This window comes from Colias eurytheme, chromosome 7 (assembly GCF_061535395.1).
Source record: "Colias eurytheme isolate Ceu_HAF_F1 chromosome 7, ilColEury1 Martin Lab GWU primary, whole genome shotgun sequence".
Classification (NCBI taxonomy): Eukaryota; Metazoa; Arthropoda; class Insecta; order Lepidoptera; family Pieridae; genus Colias; species Colias eurytheme.
In genome coordinates, this window is record NC_142986.1 from 8724718 (window position 1) to 8744675 (window position 19958).

Sequence of the window (19958 nt, forward strand, 5' to 3'; positions counted from 1 at the left end):
TCTGTGCCAAATTTCATCAAAATCGGTCGAGAGGTTTAAGCGGGAAAGCGTAACAGACAGACAGATAGAGTTACTTTCGCATTTATAATATTAGTAGATAGGGATAACCTACTTAGTTCAGCAGCACTTAATTTTATTAATCTAGTTGGCCACTTGATATCTAAGCCTTGATATCTAAGCTTGAAATAAGCCAATTAATATTATTATGAATATATTTAATAAGAACTAGCGGTCCGCCCCGGCTTCGCCCGTGGTACATATTTACGTTTTCTCTACATAAAAACCATCCTCTTACTTCAAGGAATATAATAAAAAAAGAATTATCGAAATCGGTTCAGCCGTTCTCGAGTTATGCGCTTACCAACACATTTTGTGATTCATTTTTATATTTAAGAATTAAGAAATAAGCCAATTAATATATCGTAATATTCAAAATATTTTATTTATATGAATATAAATTTCAACATAAAGTTTTAATCATTAATAATACTAAATACACCCTCATTCCACATTACATTACGAGTCAGAAAATTATAATACTGAAGAAAAAAACTCATTCAAAAAAATACCTTTCAGCTACAGTCTGTACTAATGAAAACCTGTAGGCCGTAATTTTAAAGGTCGGCATCTGCAAATAATAGCATGCTTTATGACTACGTTTGACAATAACTAAAACATGTGACTCATAAACGGATAATATATTCCTTCGATATATAAATAAAACGGGAAAGGCAGATTTTTTGTGTAGAATATTTTTAGGTTATGTTAGGAAGGTGTTACGTGTAAAACAAAAATGTTGTTCAATAATGTTATGTTTGATGTCTTATATATCAACTAGCTGTTCCCCCAGCTTCGTCTACGTGGAAAAAACAAATTCTCATCCTTTATTTTATCCCCTTGAGGGTAGAATTGATCAAAATCAATGCCTACGTCATAACATCCACCTGCATGCCAAATTTCAGCCCGATCCGTCTAGTGGTTTAGATATATTCTTCTGTTAAACAATTTAGTAGTTTTAAGAAACCACGTTGTTCTATACTTACAAGAATACTTTTGTGTGCGTTTATTACGGGTGTACATGAAATACCTACTACTTATATGATTTTTCAAATTTAGCTAATTCGAACATAATCCATTGGTCCAACCATTTCAAAATTCGTCCCTCGTCTATTGACACGTGCAAGCGGAAAGTTAATCCTCTTTTGACCTCATTAACATTCAAACCCATCAATTGAAAATTAATTTTTATAATGTTAAGTTTAATACAGTTGAGCCTCATAAAATAGAATTAGTGGCACATACCTACATAAAGTACCTACCTATTATAAATTATTCGATAAAAAAATTTAAAGTATTTGTGTTTTTCGCTGACAATACCCATTACTGAAAAGTGAAAGCGGTTCGACGAAAGAGCCACAGATTATTAAATAGTTACTTGACAGAACGCAACGGCAGCACAAATCACATATGAAAAAACCACAGGAAAAAACAAACAGCCATGAAATTGTCAACTTGCTTCAACTGTTAGTGCCATCGATCATCGAAGATTGGTTATTTTAAGAATCATCTCATCTGTGATTTTTCCTGAGCACAGAGCGACCATGTGTTCAAAACTTGACATTGGCAGAAACCGTCCTCACTGGGATCAGGCGTTAATACCATTTAAAAAAAGAAGAAGAAGGTTATTTTCAAATTTCGTCCGGTACTTGGGTACGTGCAAAGAGTTGGTACGTGACAAGCGATGACAGTCTATCTACCAAGTGGTACACACACACATGTGTCAACTGTCAAGCTTGTAGTAGTCTGTGTCTGTTCGATTTATTTACAAGAGTAGCGGCAGTTCAACTTCTAATAAATGTTAGCTAAACTAAAACTACAATACTTTGTTGGTCTATAAATACCAACACTATTTTTTTTCAATTCTATTCCAATATAATCAAATCGAAAGCGAAATAACATCTCTTCAGCAAATTATTATTTCCTTCGAAAAATTACACGATACAGAAGTATAATTATTATTAAGGACTCAAGACATTTTGACATCTTTAGGGCTAATAATAGAGTTGTTTTTTGGCTGTTGTCAATTTAGGACTAAAGAGTGTAAATATTATAATGTGGGGCAGTAAATAAAATGTATATTCTAACAATTAATTACGCTAAGATTATGGACAAAAAAAATATATTAACTAAACAATCTAGTCTGTTAACAAATAAGCCATACAAATACAAGGAATAATTTCATAAAATACTGTTACCACCTTAACAAATAGTTCGTAAAATGGATACCTATAATATAACAAAGAGTCCTATCGTTTGCTTTCTATAAATACTTTTATGAAAACATACGGAATGTAAATACTGTCGAATACTTACTTTTCATACATTGTTATAAAATATTTATTCGTGTAGAGTTTCTATTAATTTTTCCATCTAATAATAGGCGTATTTCAATAGAATATGACTAATTACGTAAATCAAATATTCTTTAATTACTGAGACAAATAGACTATGTATGTGAGTTGGAAATTATTCGATGCACGTGGGCTGGTTCTATACAACCAGAATCCGGGCAATGTCCTCAATCCTCATACAGCCTTGAATGCCTAATTTCCCGTATATATTTGACAGTAAAATAATTGATATAATCTCATTTAAAAATTAGTAATGGATTTTTATAATTATCACTACATGGAATAAAGTCGCTTTCTCTGTCCCTATGTCCCTTTGTAGGTATGCTTAAATATTTAAAACTAAGCAATGGATTTTGATGCGGTTTTTTTAATAGATATTGTGATTCAAGAGGAAGGTTTTATTATTTAACTAGCATTCCGCCTGCGGCTTCGCCCGCGTTTTCAAAAAAAAACCCGCATAGTTCCCGTTCCCGTGGGATTTCCGGGATAAAACCTAGCCTATGTCACTCAGAAATGATGTAGCTTTCCAACAGTGAAAGAATTTTTCAAATCCGCCAAGTAGTTTCGGAGCCTATTCAATTCATACAAACAAACAAACAAAAAATCAAACCTTTCCTCTTTATAATCTTATATATATATTATATATAAAATTCTCGTGTCACAATGTTAGTCTGCATACTCCTCCGAAACGGGTGGACCGATTCTCATGAAATTTTCTGTGCATATCGGGTAAGTCTGAGAATCGGCCAACATCTATTTTTCATATGTACCACGGGCGAAGCCGGGGCGGACCGCTAGTATTTGTATAGATTTATTAGGTTTTAGACAAAGCGGGTGAAGCCGTGGGCGGTAGGCTAGTATATTAACAAATGCAACTATGACTGTAATTAAAATGAGATCTATGATCAGCGGTCATTGTAGATGTTTATTAATAATCGCCGTAATGGCGGCAATTCGGCAAACATCGACAATCATATTATTTTGTTGGCCCATCGCTGCCCATTGTGTAAGGCCCATGAAAGCTATTCCTATATTGGACGCCACATTTGATGACGTAACCAGATCTGTCATAAAACGGAATTGACAAGCGGCCTCGGGTTTATTTTAATCGGCCATTAATCAGACTTCGTCATAATTATGGGGGTTTATGGGTGTGAGATTAATGAGCACTTTCCAAATGATTTAGTAACCCATAGATACACGATAGCCAAAACCTTTGGTAATTTTATCACGCTATTACTTTCTAATCATTGGTATTTAGAAATCTTAGAGACTAGACTTCTACATAGTTTTGCTTCATTCTTTATTTATTTATTCCATTTTTTAATTGGTTTTATTTAAACGAGACATTTTTGCAAAGAAAGCTAGCTGCAAAAGCAACCAAAAGAAATAACTTTGACAATTATATGATTACTAGCTTTCCGCCCGCGGCTTCGCCCGCGTTTTCAGAGAAAAACCCGCATAGTTCCCGTTCCCGTAAGATTTCCGGGACAAAATCTATCCTATGTGTTAATCCAAGTGACTTTCTATATGTGTGCTAATTTCATTGTAATCGGTTCAGTAGTGTTTGCGTGAAAGAGTAACAAACACACACATACAAGTACAGGGGATGTATATCCTTACAAACTTTCGCATTTATAATATTGGTGGGATGGGATTGCAATACCGCCCGTCCGATTAGGGCCCTTCTGGCCTCCTCCACTCAAGCGACAGCCCAAGCCGAGGTTCGTGGTCCCCGTGGCGGGGGGACGCCCTTGTGCATGTCGCTACCAGGGTGAACCTTCAGTTCACCCCCGCGTCCGCGTTAAAATGTAGAAGCCCTTCTGGCTAACATTGAGAGACACCACACAAAAAAAAAAGGGATTGCAATACAATTGTTTTAAAATTAAACATTTAATTAGCCTTCCATTGTCGTCTATAAATAGGCGTTAGATGAAAAGTTTAATACAAAATAGTCAATGTATAAATAATTCCAGATCAACTTGGATATTGTCACTTGAATCGAAGCCTGAATGACACAATAAGGCCATTGTGTAGAGGGTCTTACGCCTCAACGGATTGTTTTCGTTTCATTGTCGTTAAGGTATACATTTCTTTGCTTGTTTTACAATAATACATAAGATATGTACTGACTTGTCGGAAAATTGTCACTGAAGAATAGACTTTATTGATAATAACGATACATATTTAAGATACCATATTGAATATCGTAAGAAATCTCGACTGTGATACTTAAATAGAAGCTATGAATTCATACTGAATATTATAAATGCGAAAGTAACTCTGTCTGTCTGTCTGTTACTCAATCACGCCTTAACTACTGAACCAATTTGCATGAAATGTGGTATAGAGATATTTTGATACCCGAGAAAGGACATAGGATAGGTTTTATCCCGGAAATCCTACGGGAACGGGTTTTTCTTTGAAAACGCGGGCGAAGCCGCGGGCGGAAAGCTAGTTTCTTATAAATGTTTGAGGCCAAAGTGACAATATACACTTACTACATAAATATTTATAAATTATGCATATTTTCAAATCTTTCTCTATACAATATGGAATGAATCGCCAAAGCGGAAAACTCGAGACCGGCACACCTATTTCGTTAATTATTTTTTTATAATACTCCTCGAAGTACGAGTACAAAATTAAAAGAAATAAAAATAATATTAATAAATTAATAATAATAATTAATTAAATTAAAGTTTATTGAGAGAAAACTTTAACATGTAGGTACCACAGGCGACGTCAGGGCAGACCGCTAGACGCTAGTCCTTTCCGAGTAATATTATAAATAAATAAATTATAAATGAGAAAGTTTGTGAGGATGGATGTATTGTGTATGTATGTATGTTTATTAGGTACTCTTTCACGCAATTACTACTGAACCGCGGATAACAGTGAAATTTAGCACACATATAAAAGGTAACTTGGATTAACACATAGGATTTTATCGCGGAAATCCCACGGGAACGGAAACTATGCGGGTTTTTCTTTGAAAACGCGGGCGAAGCCGGGGGCGGAAAGCTTGTACATATATAGCATAAAACTTGAATGAAATTAGGTGTTTAATTGCAGTTATACGCGATAGACAGAAGATTTAAATGATAAGCCTGTACTGACACACTACTGATGAAGGTTCCTTCGCATTTCATGCGAAACATGATAAAAATGTTATTATTTACACGTCAGTTTCCTGTTATGTAATAGATACAATATAAATTATATGGTACAACAGTTACTGAACGATTATTTAGTACGGACTTGTTGCATTTTATATATAAAAAAGACGTGTGGCACTCGGGGACTGCCGCGGTAAAGCTATTGCATGCTATGCCTTCAAGCCACACCTCCGTGCCCGTCGGAGTGGGGAGCGTGAGGTTTTTTCGTTACGGAATTTCTGGATTCGGTCCCCGCGCTCAAGGCCCGCGATAGAAGCTATACAATAGCTTAAAAATAAAAAGATTTTTTTAAATAATTAACTAAAAATATCCTGTCCAGGATTTTTTCAGCAAACCCATCTTTTTTTAATAGACTTTATTATAAAATTGGTCTCATTCTATTATCACGCCGGTGAAGGTCGACCTATGCTCGGATCTTCTACTATTAAACGCAAACATGACTTATTCAAACACTTGAGAAGGGTAGGATTTCAATCGAGCCTTTATAACATGTATTTCTTTTTCAGGTACATTGGATTGACCTGAAAATGTGACACTGTGCTAGTGTAGTGAGAGTTATGAATCATGACGTCATATGTAGGTGTGAATGACACAGTGGTGTGGACTTATGAAGAGGGCTTCCCTCTTTTGATGCCTCGGTGGGGTTATGTGGCATCCGCGTTTATACTCTTTCTGATTGGATTTTTCGGATTCTTCCTCAATTTAATGGTGATCTTGCTCATGTTTAAGGATCGGCAAGTGAGTATTTTTGTTTGATGTATTTGATATGAATATTAAGCCATATAACTTAAAAAATGGTGTCATACGTAAGAAATTAATGTTTTAGTCATCGTATTCCAAGTTATTATAAATGCCTTAAGCTTGCTTTAAGTTTTTGGGTGTTTGTAAGTCTGTATTAATTATATATAGAACTTTAATAGAAGATATTCTCAACCTACTTATATACCGAATATATCAATATATAACACCCAGGTTATAAAGTTAAGGCAAATTTCCATCGATTTCGTCATAGCCAGAGAAAGCCATGACTCTACCTTAATTTTATAAATAGACCAAATTTTGTATGGACAGTGTATTTAGCCTTATATATATAAATCTCGTGTCACAATGTTTGTCCTCAATGGACTCCTAAACCACTTAACCGATTATAATAAAATTCGCACACCATGTGCAGTTCGATCCAACTTGAGAGATAGGATAGTTTAAACATGTAGGTACCACGGGCGCAGCCGGGGAGGACCGCTAGTCTAATATCTAATATTCTAATATATGAAAGTTTGTAAGGATGTATGGATGTATGGATGTATGGATGTTTGTTACTCTTTCACGTAAAAACTACTGAACCGATTACAATGAAATTTAGCACACATATAGATGGTAACTTGGATTAACTCATAGGATAGGTTTTATCCCGGAAATCCCACGGGAACGGGAACTCTGCGGGTTTTCCTTTGAAAACGCGAGCGAAGCCGCGGGCGGAAATCTAGTAATAATATGTTTTCCATCACCTAATCAAATTTTGTATGGACAATGTATTTAGCCTTAACGTTATGTATTCACACATACCTATATAATATAATGCAACATATTATACGACTTTGACCTCGTCCAGAAGGGGAGTTATATCTGCCCATTGTGGCATACAAACACGCATGAATATCCAGATGAACATAATAATTGGTAGCAAAATATCTGGAATAAAATGTATTTATCCATTTCGTTGATTTCTTCAAAAGTGATAGACATTTTTAAAAGATTTGTTGCTATGAACCTTTTTTGTGTTCCAGTTTGCAAAACTAACCTAGGCAAACATGCTCCATTATCGAGACTGTGTGCTACTTATAACCAACAAATAATGCTCTTACCAGATCTTGATATATTTTTCGGATCCCTCGCACAGTATAAGCATCAAATTATTCACAGTTTTTCCAGTAGTATATAAAAATTTAGTATATTGATTATGTTTTTCTTTCTATTATGTTTAATTGTATAAGTGTTATTAATGTGAATGTTGTGTACACCTATAATTGATAAATACATAAGATACAATTATGTAATTAGATAATGTCATCCTATATATAATGTAATGTGTATTTATTGTTGTGTGTTCCATAAATAAATAAATAAATAAATAAATGAACGAAACACTAAGTTTTATACACTGACTAGCTGTGCCGCGCGGTTTCACCCGCGTGGCTCCGCTCCTGTTGGTCTTAGCCTGATGATATAATATAGCCTATAGCCTTCTTCGATAAATGGGCTATCTAACAATGAAAGAATTTTTCAAATCGGACCAGTAGTTTTCGAGAGCGCGTTCAAACAAACAAACAAACTCTTCAGTTTTATAATATCAAGTAAAGATTAGAGATGACTGTATATTTAATTAGATTTTGAAACCTAAATTCAAATTTGAAACTTACAGCGTAAACATTGCTGGTTATGTAGATTAGAAACCTACTTCACTTTTGCAAATCATTTTTTCAAGCAATACATATCAATGTTTATTTATACCTTCCAAAAGTCAAGTGATTTGACCCTGTTTTATTATAAATTATTTATCAGAAATTGTTATCATCTTAACGCATGACTGTCGGATCTGTGACCTTTTTGAACTTACAAATTACAGCGTTTTGCATAATTGGTAAAAGATTGGTACGATTTTCAGGTAATTGTAGTACATACCTACTATCTCTATGGGTAATTGCTGTTTGATATAATTTCAAATTGTATTTTGGGATAAAAATATTTTTTTGTGAATAGTTGTTGCTAAGAAAATAGTTTCACATAATATAACAGATTAAAGTATATGTAAATATTTACATATTAAATGGAAGAATATACTTTTAAAAATGTACTTAGTCAATTGAAAGTTTTATTTAAGTACTTACCCCCATAAAGTTAAGTATTTTTTTATTATTATTATTTTGGTTTGTATCGCTATGAATCTTTTATTTTATTCATTTCTTGAACATATAAATTGTAATAAAGATACAATTTCTGTGATACAATTATGAATATGAAACATAGGTCAAGAATGTGTTGCATATGTAGTATAATGTCACGTAGGGTTGAATGTCTGAGGACAAATTATGCTGAGCCTTTTAGTTAAGATGGCTGTATGATGATTATATAGTAAATTGTATGCTAGTTTAGCCTTTGACAGTGTCCTAAGAATGTTACAGTCACAGAAGATTAGGTACAGGTTTAAGTGTAAAATAATAAACGACAAACATCGTTGTACTAAGTGGTTTAGCTCTGACGGTCTGCTAGACTATGATTTATGTATGCAAATATTTGGTAAATAAACAATAATAATAATAATTTGGTGTTATTTTAAAATTATCTTGATAACAGTAATCATTCCTGAACGCCTGCATATTACGAAAATAATATCTACACACTTTTTAATGTTTTCTATTAATATTTAATTAGTTTCTATTAATATTTAATATTTAAATAGGATTTGTGCTATTCTCTCACTTCAAATAACAAAATTAAATTGGTACATTAAGCGTGGTACGTTAAGTTCACTAAGAACCAAGTTTAACAGATTAATTATTATTAAATAGAAAAGCAATACCTACTAACAAATACAGCTTATTTTCGCAAAATTCCACAAAAGTTAAATATCACCTCAATACATAGAAGGTAGTCACGTATCCACGTATTTACTGGAGCCCAGTTACATCGAGAATTACACAAAATTAGGGTTTCCAAGGGTTTCCGGTGATTACATTTGAAAATTTTTTGTTGTACAACGAGGTGGGTTCGCAATTAATTCGTGTATTCAGGTACATGGGTCATTAAAATTCGTATTGTATCATGTTACGGTGTTCCTATTTATAAAAAAGGGAAATAGGTGCCCGTATTCTATCGCGTGTGGAAAGTAAAATTTGTATAATAGACATCATTTTAATAATAATAATTATTAATACCTTGTTCAAACGGGTGGACCGATTTCGATAATTCTTTTTTTATTATATTCCTTGAAGTACGAGGATGGTTCTTATGTAGAGAAAACATAAATTTATAATATGTACCACGGGCGGACCGCTAGTTAATAATAATTATAGCACCTATTAAAAATAAACATCGTGAGGTACATGTGAATATTTTTTTTTTCATATTTTTATAAAGACTTCTAAGCAATTCTAACGACCTTAACCTACTTTCCATTGCACTGTATGTATTCCATTGAATAGCTAAAATAACTACATTAAATTAACACAAAAACAGTTCAAATTCATTGCAATGTTACGTTAAAATCTTAAATTATACAATCAGTCCTTTGTAGTCAAATTCAGTCAAATTGTCAATTGAACACAATATAATAGACAACGTTAAAAGATCAATCAATGCCATACGTCATATTCTGTGGCTGTTTGGTCTCTTTCCTTTGCCCACGCAACTGTCAAAAATGACATTTGTCTATGTGTCATATCAAATTGAGCGCCAATTGAACGTTGAGCAGATTTATTCAACACACGTAACTGAGACTTCGTGAAATGTATAATATTCTTGAATTCAAATGTGCTTTCTTGGAATTACCATAATATCACTTGTACAGGTACATTTTTCAATCGTCTTCTAATTCCATCTGTCATCTCATGTCACTTTGGTATTTATTGTTGCGGTACGTTCGAAATTTAAATTTAGCTCTCGCAGTTAGCAGTAACTTATTTGAATTGTTCGTTTCTAATTCACATACAAATAGATAATTTTACTCTCATAAAATTAATTACAAATGAAAAATACTTTTACCGTTAACTATATTCACTTCAATAAGTTCCACTTCAGATACTATAATACTAGATCTCTCACTAGTACTATTCTAATAATATTAATATCGACGAATTCAAGTAGGTAAGTAAACAACTGAGTAATTTTCTACTAGATTTGCTAGCACGTAAATTACGGAATCATGTCATAGAAAATTGATCAGGGTTGTGCGTCAGATATTATAGTTCATTATTATTATATTAGGCAATCCCGTTAGGAGCGCGAGATGTCAACTTAAATTTAACAATATTCAAAGCCTTCATAAATACGATATTAATGTAATTTGTATGCCGTGTTTATATAGCATTTATTCAGCGTAGTTTTTACTAGAGAACTAGTGAATGTTTCGAATTAATTCTTGTTCTCACTTTGCTTTGTTTGTTTCGTTTTTTCTTTCTTTGATTAAGTATTGTTCTTTACTTGTGATTTTTGTCGTTTTTCTGTTTCATTTTATAAAAGTAGCTATTACCTCATACCATTTACATTACATAGCTTCACAATGAACACTGCAGTTTAATGACATTCTGCACAAAGTCCTTCTATATAAATGAAAAGTTCATTACATTTTTTCACATACACACAGAGAATTTTATTCACATAAATGATGACCTAAATCATTTTCCTTTAGTTTGATAAGATGGACATTTAATAAATTGTGCTTATAATTGTGGTATGTGCGTATAAAGCCATTGCATAGCTTCTACCGCGGACCTTGAGCGCGGCGACCGAATGTAAAAATTCCGTAACGAAAAAACCTAACACCCCCCACTCCAACCGGCATAGCGATGCGATGCTATGCAATAGCTTTACCGCGGCAGTTCTCGAGTGCCTCACGTATTTTTTTTTTTATTTTCAAATTAGGATTCAAAATGATTTATTGTGATTTACAGGTCTATGTTCCCTTGTGGAGTATAGAGTGGTATAGAGAAGATGCATTAAAAAATTTTAATCGTTTTTCTTTACGGTAAAATAAATAATCAGTGTTCTGTGTTCTGCCAGAGCGAGATTTTATTTTTTTAAGTCCCTGAAACCAGGACTTCTCAGTATTGAGAATATTATGTTTACATTACCATTGGATATTTTCATTTTGCATAAAATTTCAATTTACCCTTATCTTCCATAAGCGATAACAAAACAATTCCCTTACAAAGCAAGATCCAATATAGTTAGATATTGTATATAAGGTCAATGCTATGCAATCAGGACACCTGGAATCACAAAGCGAAGCAAAGCTTGGTTCACTATGAATCAATATTTGTGTTTAGACGTTTTGACGTAGGTAATAAACAAACTTTTAACAATAACTATTAACTATTGCTCTTTTAACCCTAGAAAGATAATTATATTGAGTAGTACGGGAAAGATAGTCATGCGTCAAATTTACGCATGTTTTTTAGTTCGCTCTAAGTCGAGGTATATTATTTTTTTTCCATAAATTGTAAGTTTTTATATATTAACAGTTATATTAGAATAATTAATACTACATATAATTTATTTATTATTATTTTTACATATATAAAAAGACGAAAACATTAAACGTCTGCATTAAATCAAAAATTCTTGTAACACGTATTGTTTCTTATAAAAACTTACTTTTTACCACAATTATCAGACTTTTTTATATGTTATATAAATTTTGTAGATATAGTTATATGAAAAATTAGTGAGAAACAACTTTAGGACATATCAACGTATGCTCACAACATAATATAACTATGTTACATTTTTTGCAGGACGCATTTGCCTTTCGTCCTATTTCAGACGGACAAAAGTATAGTTAATACGTTTTTTTACTGAAGGTCTCCTCAGTACTTTCTTACGATGTACCAGATACTTCATTTGGCAACAAATTTGAGATATTATCACGCAAATATCTTCTGAAAGCTGGTGATTCTAAACCCCCACGCATAAACAAAGAAGTCAGTTCCATGCCATATTTCACGTTTTTTTGACTCGGATGTTTTTGTACTTTGTTATTAACATTGTGGCTATAAATTTAATATGCAATATGCAGGCAATTTTTATGATTCCTTATAATAAAGCCATTGGCCATCTCATTGTCTTCCTACTATAGGACATCAGGGAACACATTCGGTCTAATGCATCTACTCCGCCTTTTGTTTGAATGTAATATATCATGTTTGCTTTGTACCTCATCAGGAAAAGCTTCTTCTATATCACTTTACTCGTCATCTTCAATTTCGTGGTCCTCCTACCTAACTATCGGTATCTTCACAGGGACCCTCATCGCTTTGTATAAGAGCGGCCAGTATACAATATTCTTCCAATTTTCTATTCCCAATTGTTTTCTATATTTGCTTCAATATGTATAAACATAAATTTATAATATAAGTTACAATATACAGTAATAATAAGCTAAAAATATTCAAACTACCATAGAATTCAAAATCTTAAAAGTCACGGTAAAGATAATCATGCGTAATTTTGACTCACGTAGTCGTTATATTTCAAAATTGGTTAGATTAACTTTATTGATATGTATACCATAGGATTTCTCTCAGTGAGTTATGAAATGTCCTAAACGCACAGTTATGGATTCGCGACATTTAAAAAGATACAGCTATATTTCGAAAACGCATGAGTCATTTTGACGCAGACTATCTTTCTAGGGTTAAGAGAAAGACTTAAACTGAAAACTAATTTTAAAACTAGAAGCTTTAATATCGTTTTAGAATCGTAATATTACAGATAAATTAGTTACGGTAATAACTTTAAAGTAATCTGGGCTACAGGCTCTACTTAGGTATAAAAATGATTTGTTGTGATGATACAAAATTGTGCTTAATTTCAAAGAGATTACAGAACTATAAGCATCAGGCATACAAATGATAATTTTTGGAGTGTGACTCCTGTATCGGGGTTGGAAAAAAATTGAGTGTAACATTTTTTCGTTACGCGTGACATTTTTCCGTTACGCGCCATCTTTTTCTTATCCCTACCACGCGTAATTCGACGTATTTCTGTAAAGTTGCATATAGTAAATTTAGGTCATAAAGAAGTTTCACTTCTTACGTGCGTACACGCACACATTTTATTTTAATATTAAGCCATTATTATGCACTATACCTAAGTATAGTCTGTGTGGGTCGCTTTAGAGTATAATATATTCTATGGTGTTGATAATTTTTATATTTTAGCGTAAAAATAGTTTACGATTTAAAATAATACACGATTTACCATCAAATTTATAACTATATTATTCAAACATATTTTAATTTATTGTTAAAGTGTTTTACAAACAAATTTAAATATTAAAAAACCGAGTTAACCGTGTCGAAGCACTAAAGAGAACAACTCGTTTAACTACGCAGTTTAAAACTTTCACAATGAAGAAAGATCTCCAGTTAATTAATATAAATAAAATTGTTAAAGTCGAAATAGAAAAAGTTTAATTACGTGAGGCGAATCTTGAGTTAACTAACGTACAAGATGAACATACTTGAAATTCCTTCCGAAACTTATTTTTTTAACCTCCAAATAAAACGAGGAATGTCGTCGTTTCTTAAGTAGTTCATCTCAAAAACAGCAATAATTTGAATTTTTATTTTAAACCAAGTTAAAATCTTTGTGGTGATGTGGTCGATTTGTGTATAAATTTGGTGGAAATAGCAACAATTGTCATGATGACTTTCGTTATTATTGGATTTAGTTATTTTCATTTATATATGTGTTCCTGTTCATATATTCCTTTGTAGTAATTACTCGACATAATCAGACTTTCGTGCAAAATAAAACAACACTTTTCTACCATTTTTCTAAAATAATTATTTCTATAAGCAACAATAAAACAGTATTATAGCCTTTTTAATACATATTACTGTTTCAACCCACACGGGTGAGCAATTAAATAATTCAAATGTTTTATTTACCCAGAGCCCAGAGGTGTCTTGTCTAGTAGATCTGAATTTTTAAACAAAAGACGTTATTTAAAACGACCAATCACGTAGTGAGTTGACCTAACGCTGCTATAGGTAGGTCGAATATTTGAAGCGAGTGACGTTATTGGTCCATTGAATTTCGAATAATACACGCATGAAATAAAAAACAAATTACTAAAATAATAATCCAGTCTGTAGGTATTTATGCTCTACAAAAGGTGGCGTAGAAAATGTTTTGAAACGATATTGTTTAGGTATGAAAGGTTAATCAAAATCCAAGTTTTCGACCTTGACGGACCCAGGCGCTAGCCGCCATCTTGAATTAAAGGTGCTAAAATTAGGTATATTTTAAATAACTTCTCTATTGTTTACTAAATCACAAAAGTGTCTATGAGGGGTTCAAAGAAGACAAAATTACCTACATTTTTTTCATACATTATTATTCTGTAAGTCTTAAAGGTAAAAAGTTACAAGCGACGGAAATAATAATATTTACAGAAATCATATAATTTTAATTTTGTTTAAAAATTGTACAGCTATCATTTTTTAATTCTCTTTGATGGCCCAGGCTGATTAATGGTGGCTTCTTCATTATCGTCGCTGAAATTTTCTGTTTCATTGTCTGTATTTTTAGTTTCCAACCATGAAATTTCGTCATCATGACCAGAAGAAATCGAAGACGCTGGAGCACGCTTTCTAGTAACTTTTTACGGAGGGGACATGGATAAGGAATCCTTAGAAGATATCCGATATGAACGATTCGTAAAGTTATTAATAAAAAGTAAATTTAATCGACGAAATTTCATGGTTGGAAACTAAAAATACAGACAATGAAACAGAAAATTTCAGCGACGATAATGAAGAAGCCACCATTAACCAGCCCGGGCCATCAAAAAGAATAAAAAAAGATTGCTGCACAATTTTTAAACAAAATTAAAATTATATGATTTCTGTAAATATTATTATTTCCGTCGCTTGTAACTTTTTACCTTTAAGACTTACAGAATAATCATGTATGAAAAAAATTAAGGTAATTTTGTCTTCTTTGAACCCCTCATAGACACTTTTGTGATTTAGTAAACAATTGAGAAGTTATTTAAAATATACCTAATTTTAGCACCTTTAATTCAAGATGGCGGCTAGCGCCTGGGTCCGTCAAGGTCGAAAACTTGGATTTTTATTAACCTTTCATACCTAAACAATATTGTTTCAAAACATTTTCTACGCCACCTTTTGTAGAGCAGAGGCTTTTACATTTCCCCACAGACTGGACTATAACGCGGTTTACTAAAATAAATTGGATTCGAAATTGTTAAATATTTTTCGTTTTAATGCATCTATAAATATATTTTAAAATGTAATGGGCAATATTTTTTGACAATTATGTTTATTTTATTATCTGTATTTTTGTATCACAATCAATTATTGAATGCGTTTTTGTGATTTTTAGGAAGGTTGAAACTATATTACTTAAATTTAATAAAAATGAAGAAATAATTTTTCACAATTATTATTTACTAGTGGTCCGCCCCGGCTTCGCCCCTGGTACATATTTCGCAATAAAAGGTAGCCTATGTCCTTTCTCGGGTATCAAAATATCTCCATACCAAATTTCATGCAAATTGGTTCAGTAGTTTAGGCGTGATTGAGTAACAGACAGACAGACAGAGTCACTTTCGCATTTATAATATTAGATAATATTGTAATACTGTGATATTAGTAAGGATTATGTATATGTATGTTTCTCAGCTATCTGGTTTCCATAACACAAGCGAAAGCTTAGTATGGGATCAGACCGTGCCATGTGTGAAAATTGTCCTGAAATATTTACTATTATTATTATTTATATCTAAAACTAGTTTTCTTTCGGCGGCTATGCTCGCCTAATCATAGGAAATTGCCAAAGAAATTAGATGTATCTTCGCTGCAAAAAGTGAAATTAAAAAAAAAAAATACAGTTAAGACTCCTACGATTTTATTACATGTATAGATTATACTATTATATTGTGTGAAATTTATTTTTTTACTAGAGGTCCGCCCCGGCTTCGCCAGTGGTACATATTTCGCAATAAAAGGTAGCCTATGTCCTTTCTCGGGTATCAAAATATCTCCATACCAAATTTCATGAAAATTGGTTCAGTAGTTTAGGCGTGATTGAGTAACAGACAGACAGACAGAGTTACTTTCGCATTTATAATATTAGTATGGATTTAAAGGAACTCAAACTTTTTGATCTTTTCAACGTTATCAGAACTTCCATTAATTAATTACGAGTGCGCTAATCACTTCGAAGTTGTTAGACTTTGTGCGAAACAATTCAAAATATTTGGAATTTACACAACAATTGTATAGGATTGTCGGTTAATATTATGTTTAAAAAATGGATATAAATAGTACACATCTTATTCGCTACTTCTGGAAAGAATTACATCTTGTTATCACAATTTTGGCAACTTTGAATGGCGACCACGTACAGGACGTTGCAGGAAAAGCAGGTTTTTCATTATAATTAATACGCATAAACATGGACGTATAAAAAAAGACGGACGGTATATCGCCTAAACATTGAGTGAAGCCTAGTAATGGCGGCGAAACATCCATGTGTGTGTGCCATGTTGCCATGGCAACAGCTGTCCTGATGACAATGGCGGCTGTATTTTTTTCTATAAATTTTGCCGTAATAATTTTGTCATTAAAACATAAAAGAAATAACTTGCTTCCCTGTGGAATGTAATCCCTTGTGTTTTGTTATTTAAAATTGTACTGTTGCGACACCATTTAACCACGCAAGACGGCATTTTAAATATTTTTTGTGAAACAGTGACGCAGTTAATCAGTCGGTAGTTCACGACGTAATGGTGGCCGACTAGCTTACTATGGTGAGAGTGTGTGCGTGTTTATTGTCTTTACACGATCGCTAGCTTACTATGGTGGCTTCACGTTGTTTGTTCGTAATACGGCGTCCGTCTTTTTTTATACGTCCATGCGCATAAATATGATTTTTCTTATTTAAAGTAATTCCAATTTTCAATTAAAATTATTTCTGCAACTTAACGAGAATTGTTGCATTAAGGTAACATAGTTCAGAATTGTTAATACTTCCAACTAGGGAAATGAGAACTTTTCACCTAATTAGGAAGTTAGGTATGCTATGACCGTCAACTCAATTTGAAAGCTTTCTTTGTCCTTCTGATATATATTTTGTATCTAAGCTCGAAATTAAGTTTAACTTTAGGACAAGGTTAGATTACTTATGTCTTAACTCTAAACTCTAAAGCTTGTTTCAAAGCTTATAAATTGATATTATTTTCAGATAGGTGTTCGGTTCGGTAGATTTGCTATACAAACTTTCTTTCTTGAGGCAAAATACAATATATATATATATATACTTTGAACTTGACTAAAAAAACTTGGCTGTTAATAGTTTTATTTTTTTTTATATATTCAACAATTTGTGTTATTTTACTTTTTTAGCTCTTCATAGATAATATATAAGCAAATAAAACCAACGACATCGTTTCACTTGAATTATCGTCTAATATTTCCTAGGATCTCAAAATTACCGCACCAAAGACCGAGTGTATTACATTTTAATGGTCCACGGCGTTAAAATTAACGCCATGTTTATTCCTTGAAAACCAGAAGTTACCCTTTATACGAATTCTCTGAATTACATTTTGCTAGACTAGCTTCCTGCGCGTGGCTTCGCCCGCTTTGTAGACATTATATACCTTCTTTCAGAAACGCTTTATCCTATCAAAATCCGTTCCGTGATTTTAAAGATCTAAGCATGCAAACATACAGATGCACGTTCTAAATCGATTATTTCTGTGAAATCATGTAATTTACAATTGTAAATATATAACACGTAAACATACATACACACTCTATTATCTTATTACGAAACTTTGAAGTGGTTTCATCAAAGTAACAAACAATTACAAGACGAGCCTAAGAAAACCCTTAAAATAATAATTAAATTCCACTAATTACAGTTTATGATATAATTTTGAATTCGTAAAAATGCAAATACTGTTGTCTAAAACAATACTTAAATAATAACAGAGTTGGGACTAGAAATAAACACTAGCTACTAGTAAATGTAATTTGCGTTGAATTTATCAAGCTCATAATTTCTTGGAAGGTCTCATTTTACACTTAAATAAATTGACTCGATTTGAACATAATATTAAAACAGCGAGTGCAATCAATGCAAATATCTACTTATATTAGCATTTCATCCATTATTCGCTTACCTAATTGATGATTATTTATCTGTAATTCAGTATCTATACCTACAGGTACTACTAGCTTACCGCTCGCGGCTTCGCCCACTTTGTCTAAAAACTAATAAATTATATACTAATACCTTCCTCTTGAATCACTCTATCTATTAAAAAAATCCTTATCAAAATCTGTTGCGTAGTTTTAGATTATGTCTATGATCATATTAAATATTTAAGCATACAAAGGGACATAGGGACAGAGAAAGCGACTTTGTTTTATACTATGTAGTGATAAGCATAAACATTATTACGAAATTACCTACATCTTAGGACTATTTATAATGATGTAGACATCAAAATAATAAAATAAATAAATAACAAATATTTCGGGACAATTTTCACATACGGCACGATCTGATCCCATACTAAGCTTTCGCTTGTGTTATGGAAACCAGATGGCTGATAAACATACATAAATAATTTTAAATAAATACTTATATATAGATAATTAACACCCAGACACAGAGCAAACATCTATGTTCATCACACAAACATTTGCCCGGGTGGGAATCGAACCCACGACCTCTGGCTTGGATGGCAGGGCCACTACCAACCAAGCCAACTGGTCAGTCTTTCAATAAGTAGCTTTCAGCCCGCAGCTTCAGCTTTGTATAATACTTTACCAATTACATACTCAAACCTATATTGAGAATCGCTCTATTAAAAAAGTGCATCAAATTCCGTTGCGCAGTATTAAGTAGTAGTAGAAAACACTTTATTGTACAATGCACACAAAAATAACATTTACAGAAATAAAAGGTAACTTCAAATAAATATACAATTTGGCATACATATGTAGTGATGACCTACAAAATAAAACGTACCATGTCATAGACGGTGTTTTTATTTATCCAACGTTAAGTCTATCAAAGGAAACAATTTTAGACAAGGTTAGACATTCCCAGTGTTTATGTAGCACCTAGTGCCTAAAAGCTTAACAGAAAAGTATTTTGGGAAATATATCTTATTTTCACTGTATAGAAATTGAAGAAAAACCTTCAAAAGAGACACGAATAAGGAATTATAGGCATTTAGGCTTCCTAGGAATATCTTACAAAGCTTCACAAAGTTTGAGCTAAGAGTGAAACAACACGTTTGGAAATTTATTTTGTTTGAATTATAATAGCAATTTATTAGTGCGGATAAAACTTTTTAGAGCCTACTTTACAGAAAGTGTAACTTAATCCTACAGCTACTAGCTGCTCCGCTCGGTTTCACCCCCGTGGCTCCACTCCTGTTGGTCGTAGCGTGATGATATATAGCCTATAACCTTCCTCGATAAATGGGCTATCTAACACTGAAAGAATTTTTCAAATCGGACCAGTAGTTCTTGAGATTAGCGCGTTCAAACAAACAAACAAACAAATTCTTCAGCTTTATAATATTAGTATAGATGGGAAAGCC

The 19958-nt window shown here is 32.6% G+C and overlaps 1 protein-coding gene across 2 annotated transcripts in view; it reads left to right on the forward strand.

Moving 5' to 3' along the window:
* Positions 1-6154: 6154 nt before the first annotated feature.
* The window catches only part of LOC149907214 (parapinopsin-like), a 58699-nt gene continuing 44895 nt past the window's right edge, over positions 6155-19958 (forward strand). For both annotated transcript variants that reach the window (XM_090103794.1, XM_090103795.1), the window contains exon 1: positions 6155-6328. In XM_090103794.1, coding sequence (XP_089959920.1) covers positions 6155-6328 — 174 coding nt within the window. The remainder of the gene's footprint in view (positions 6329-19958) is intronic.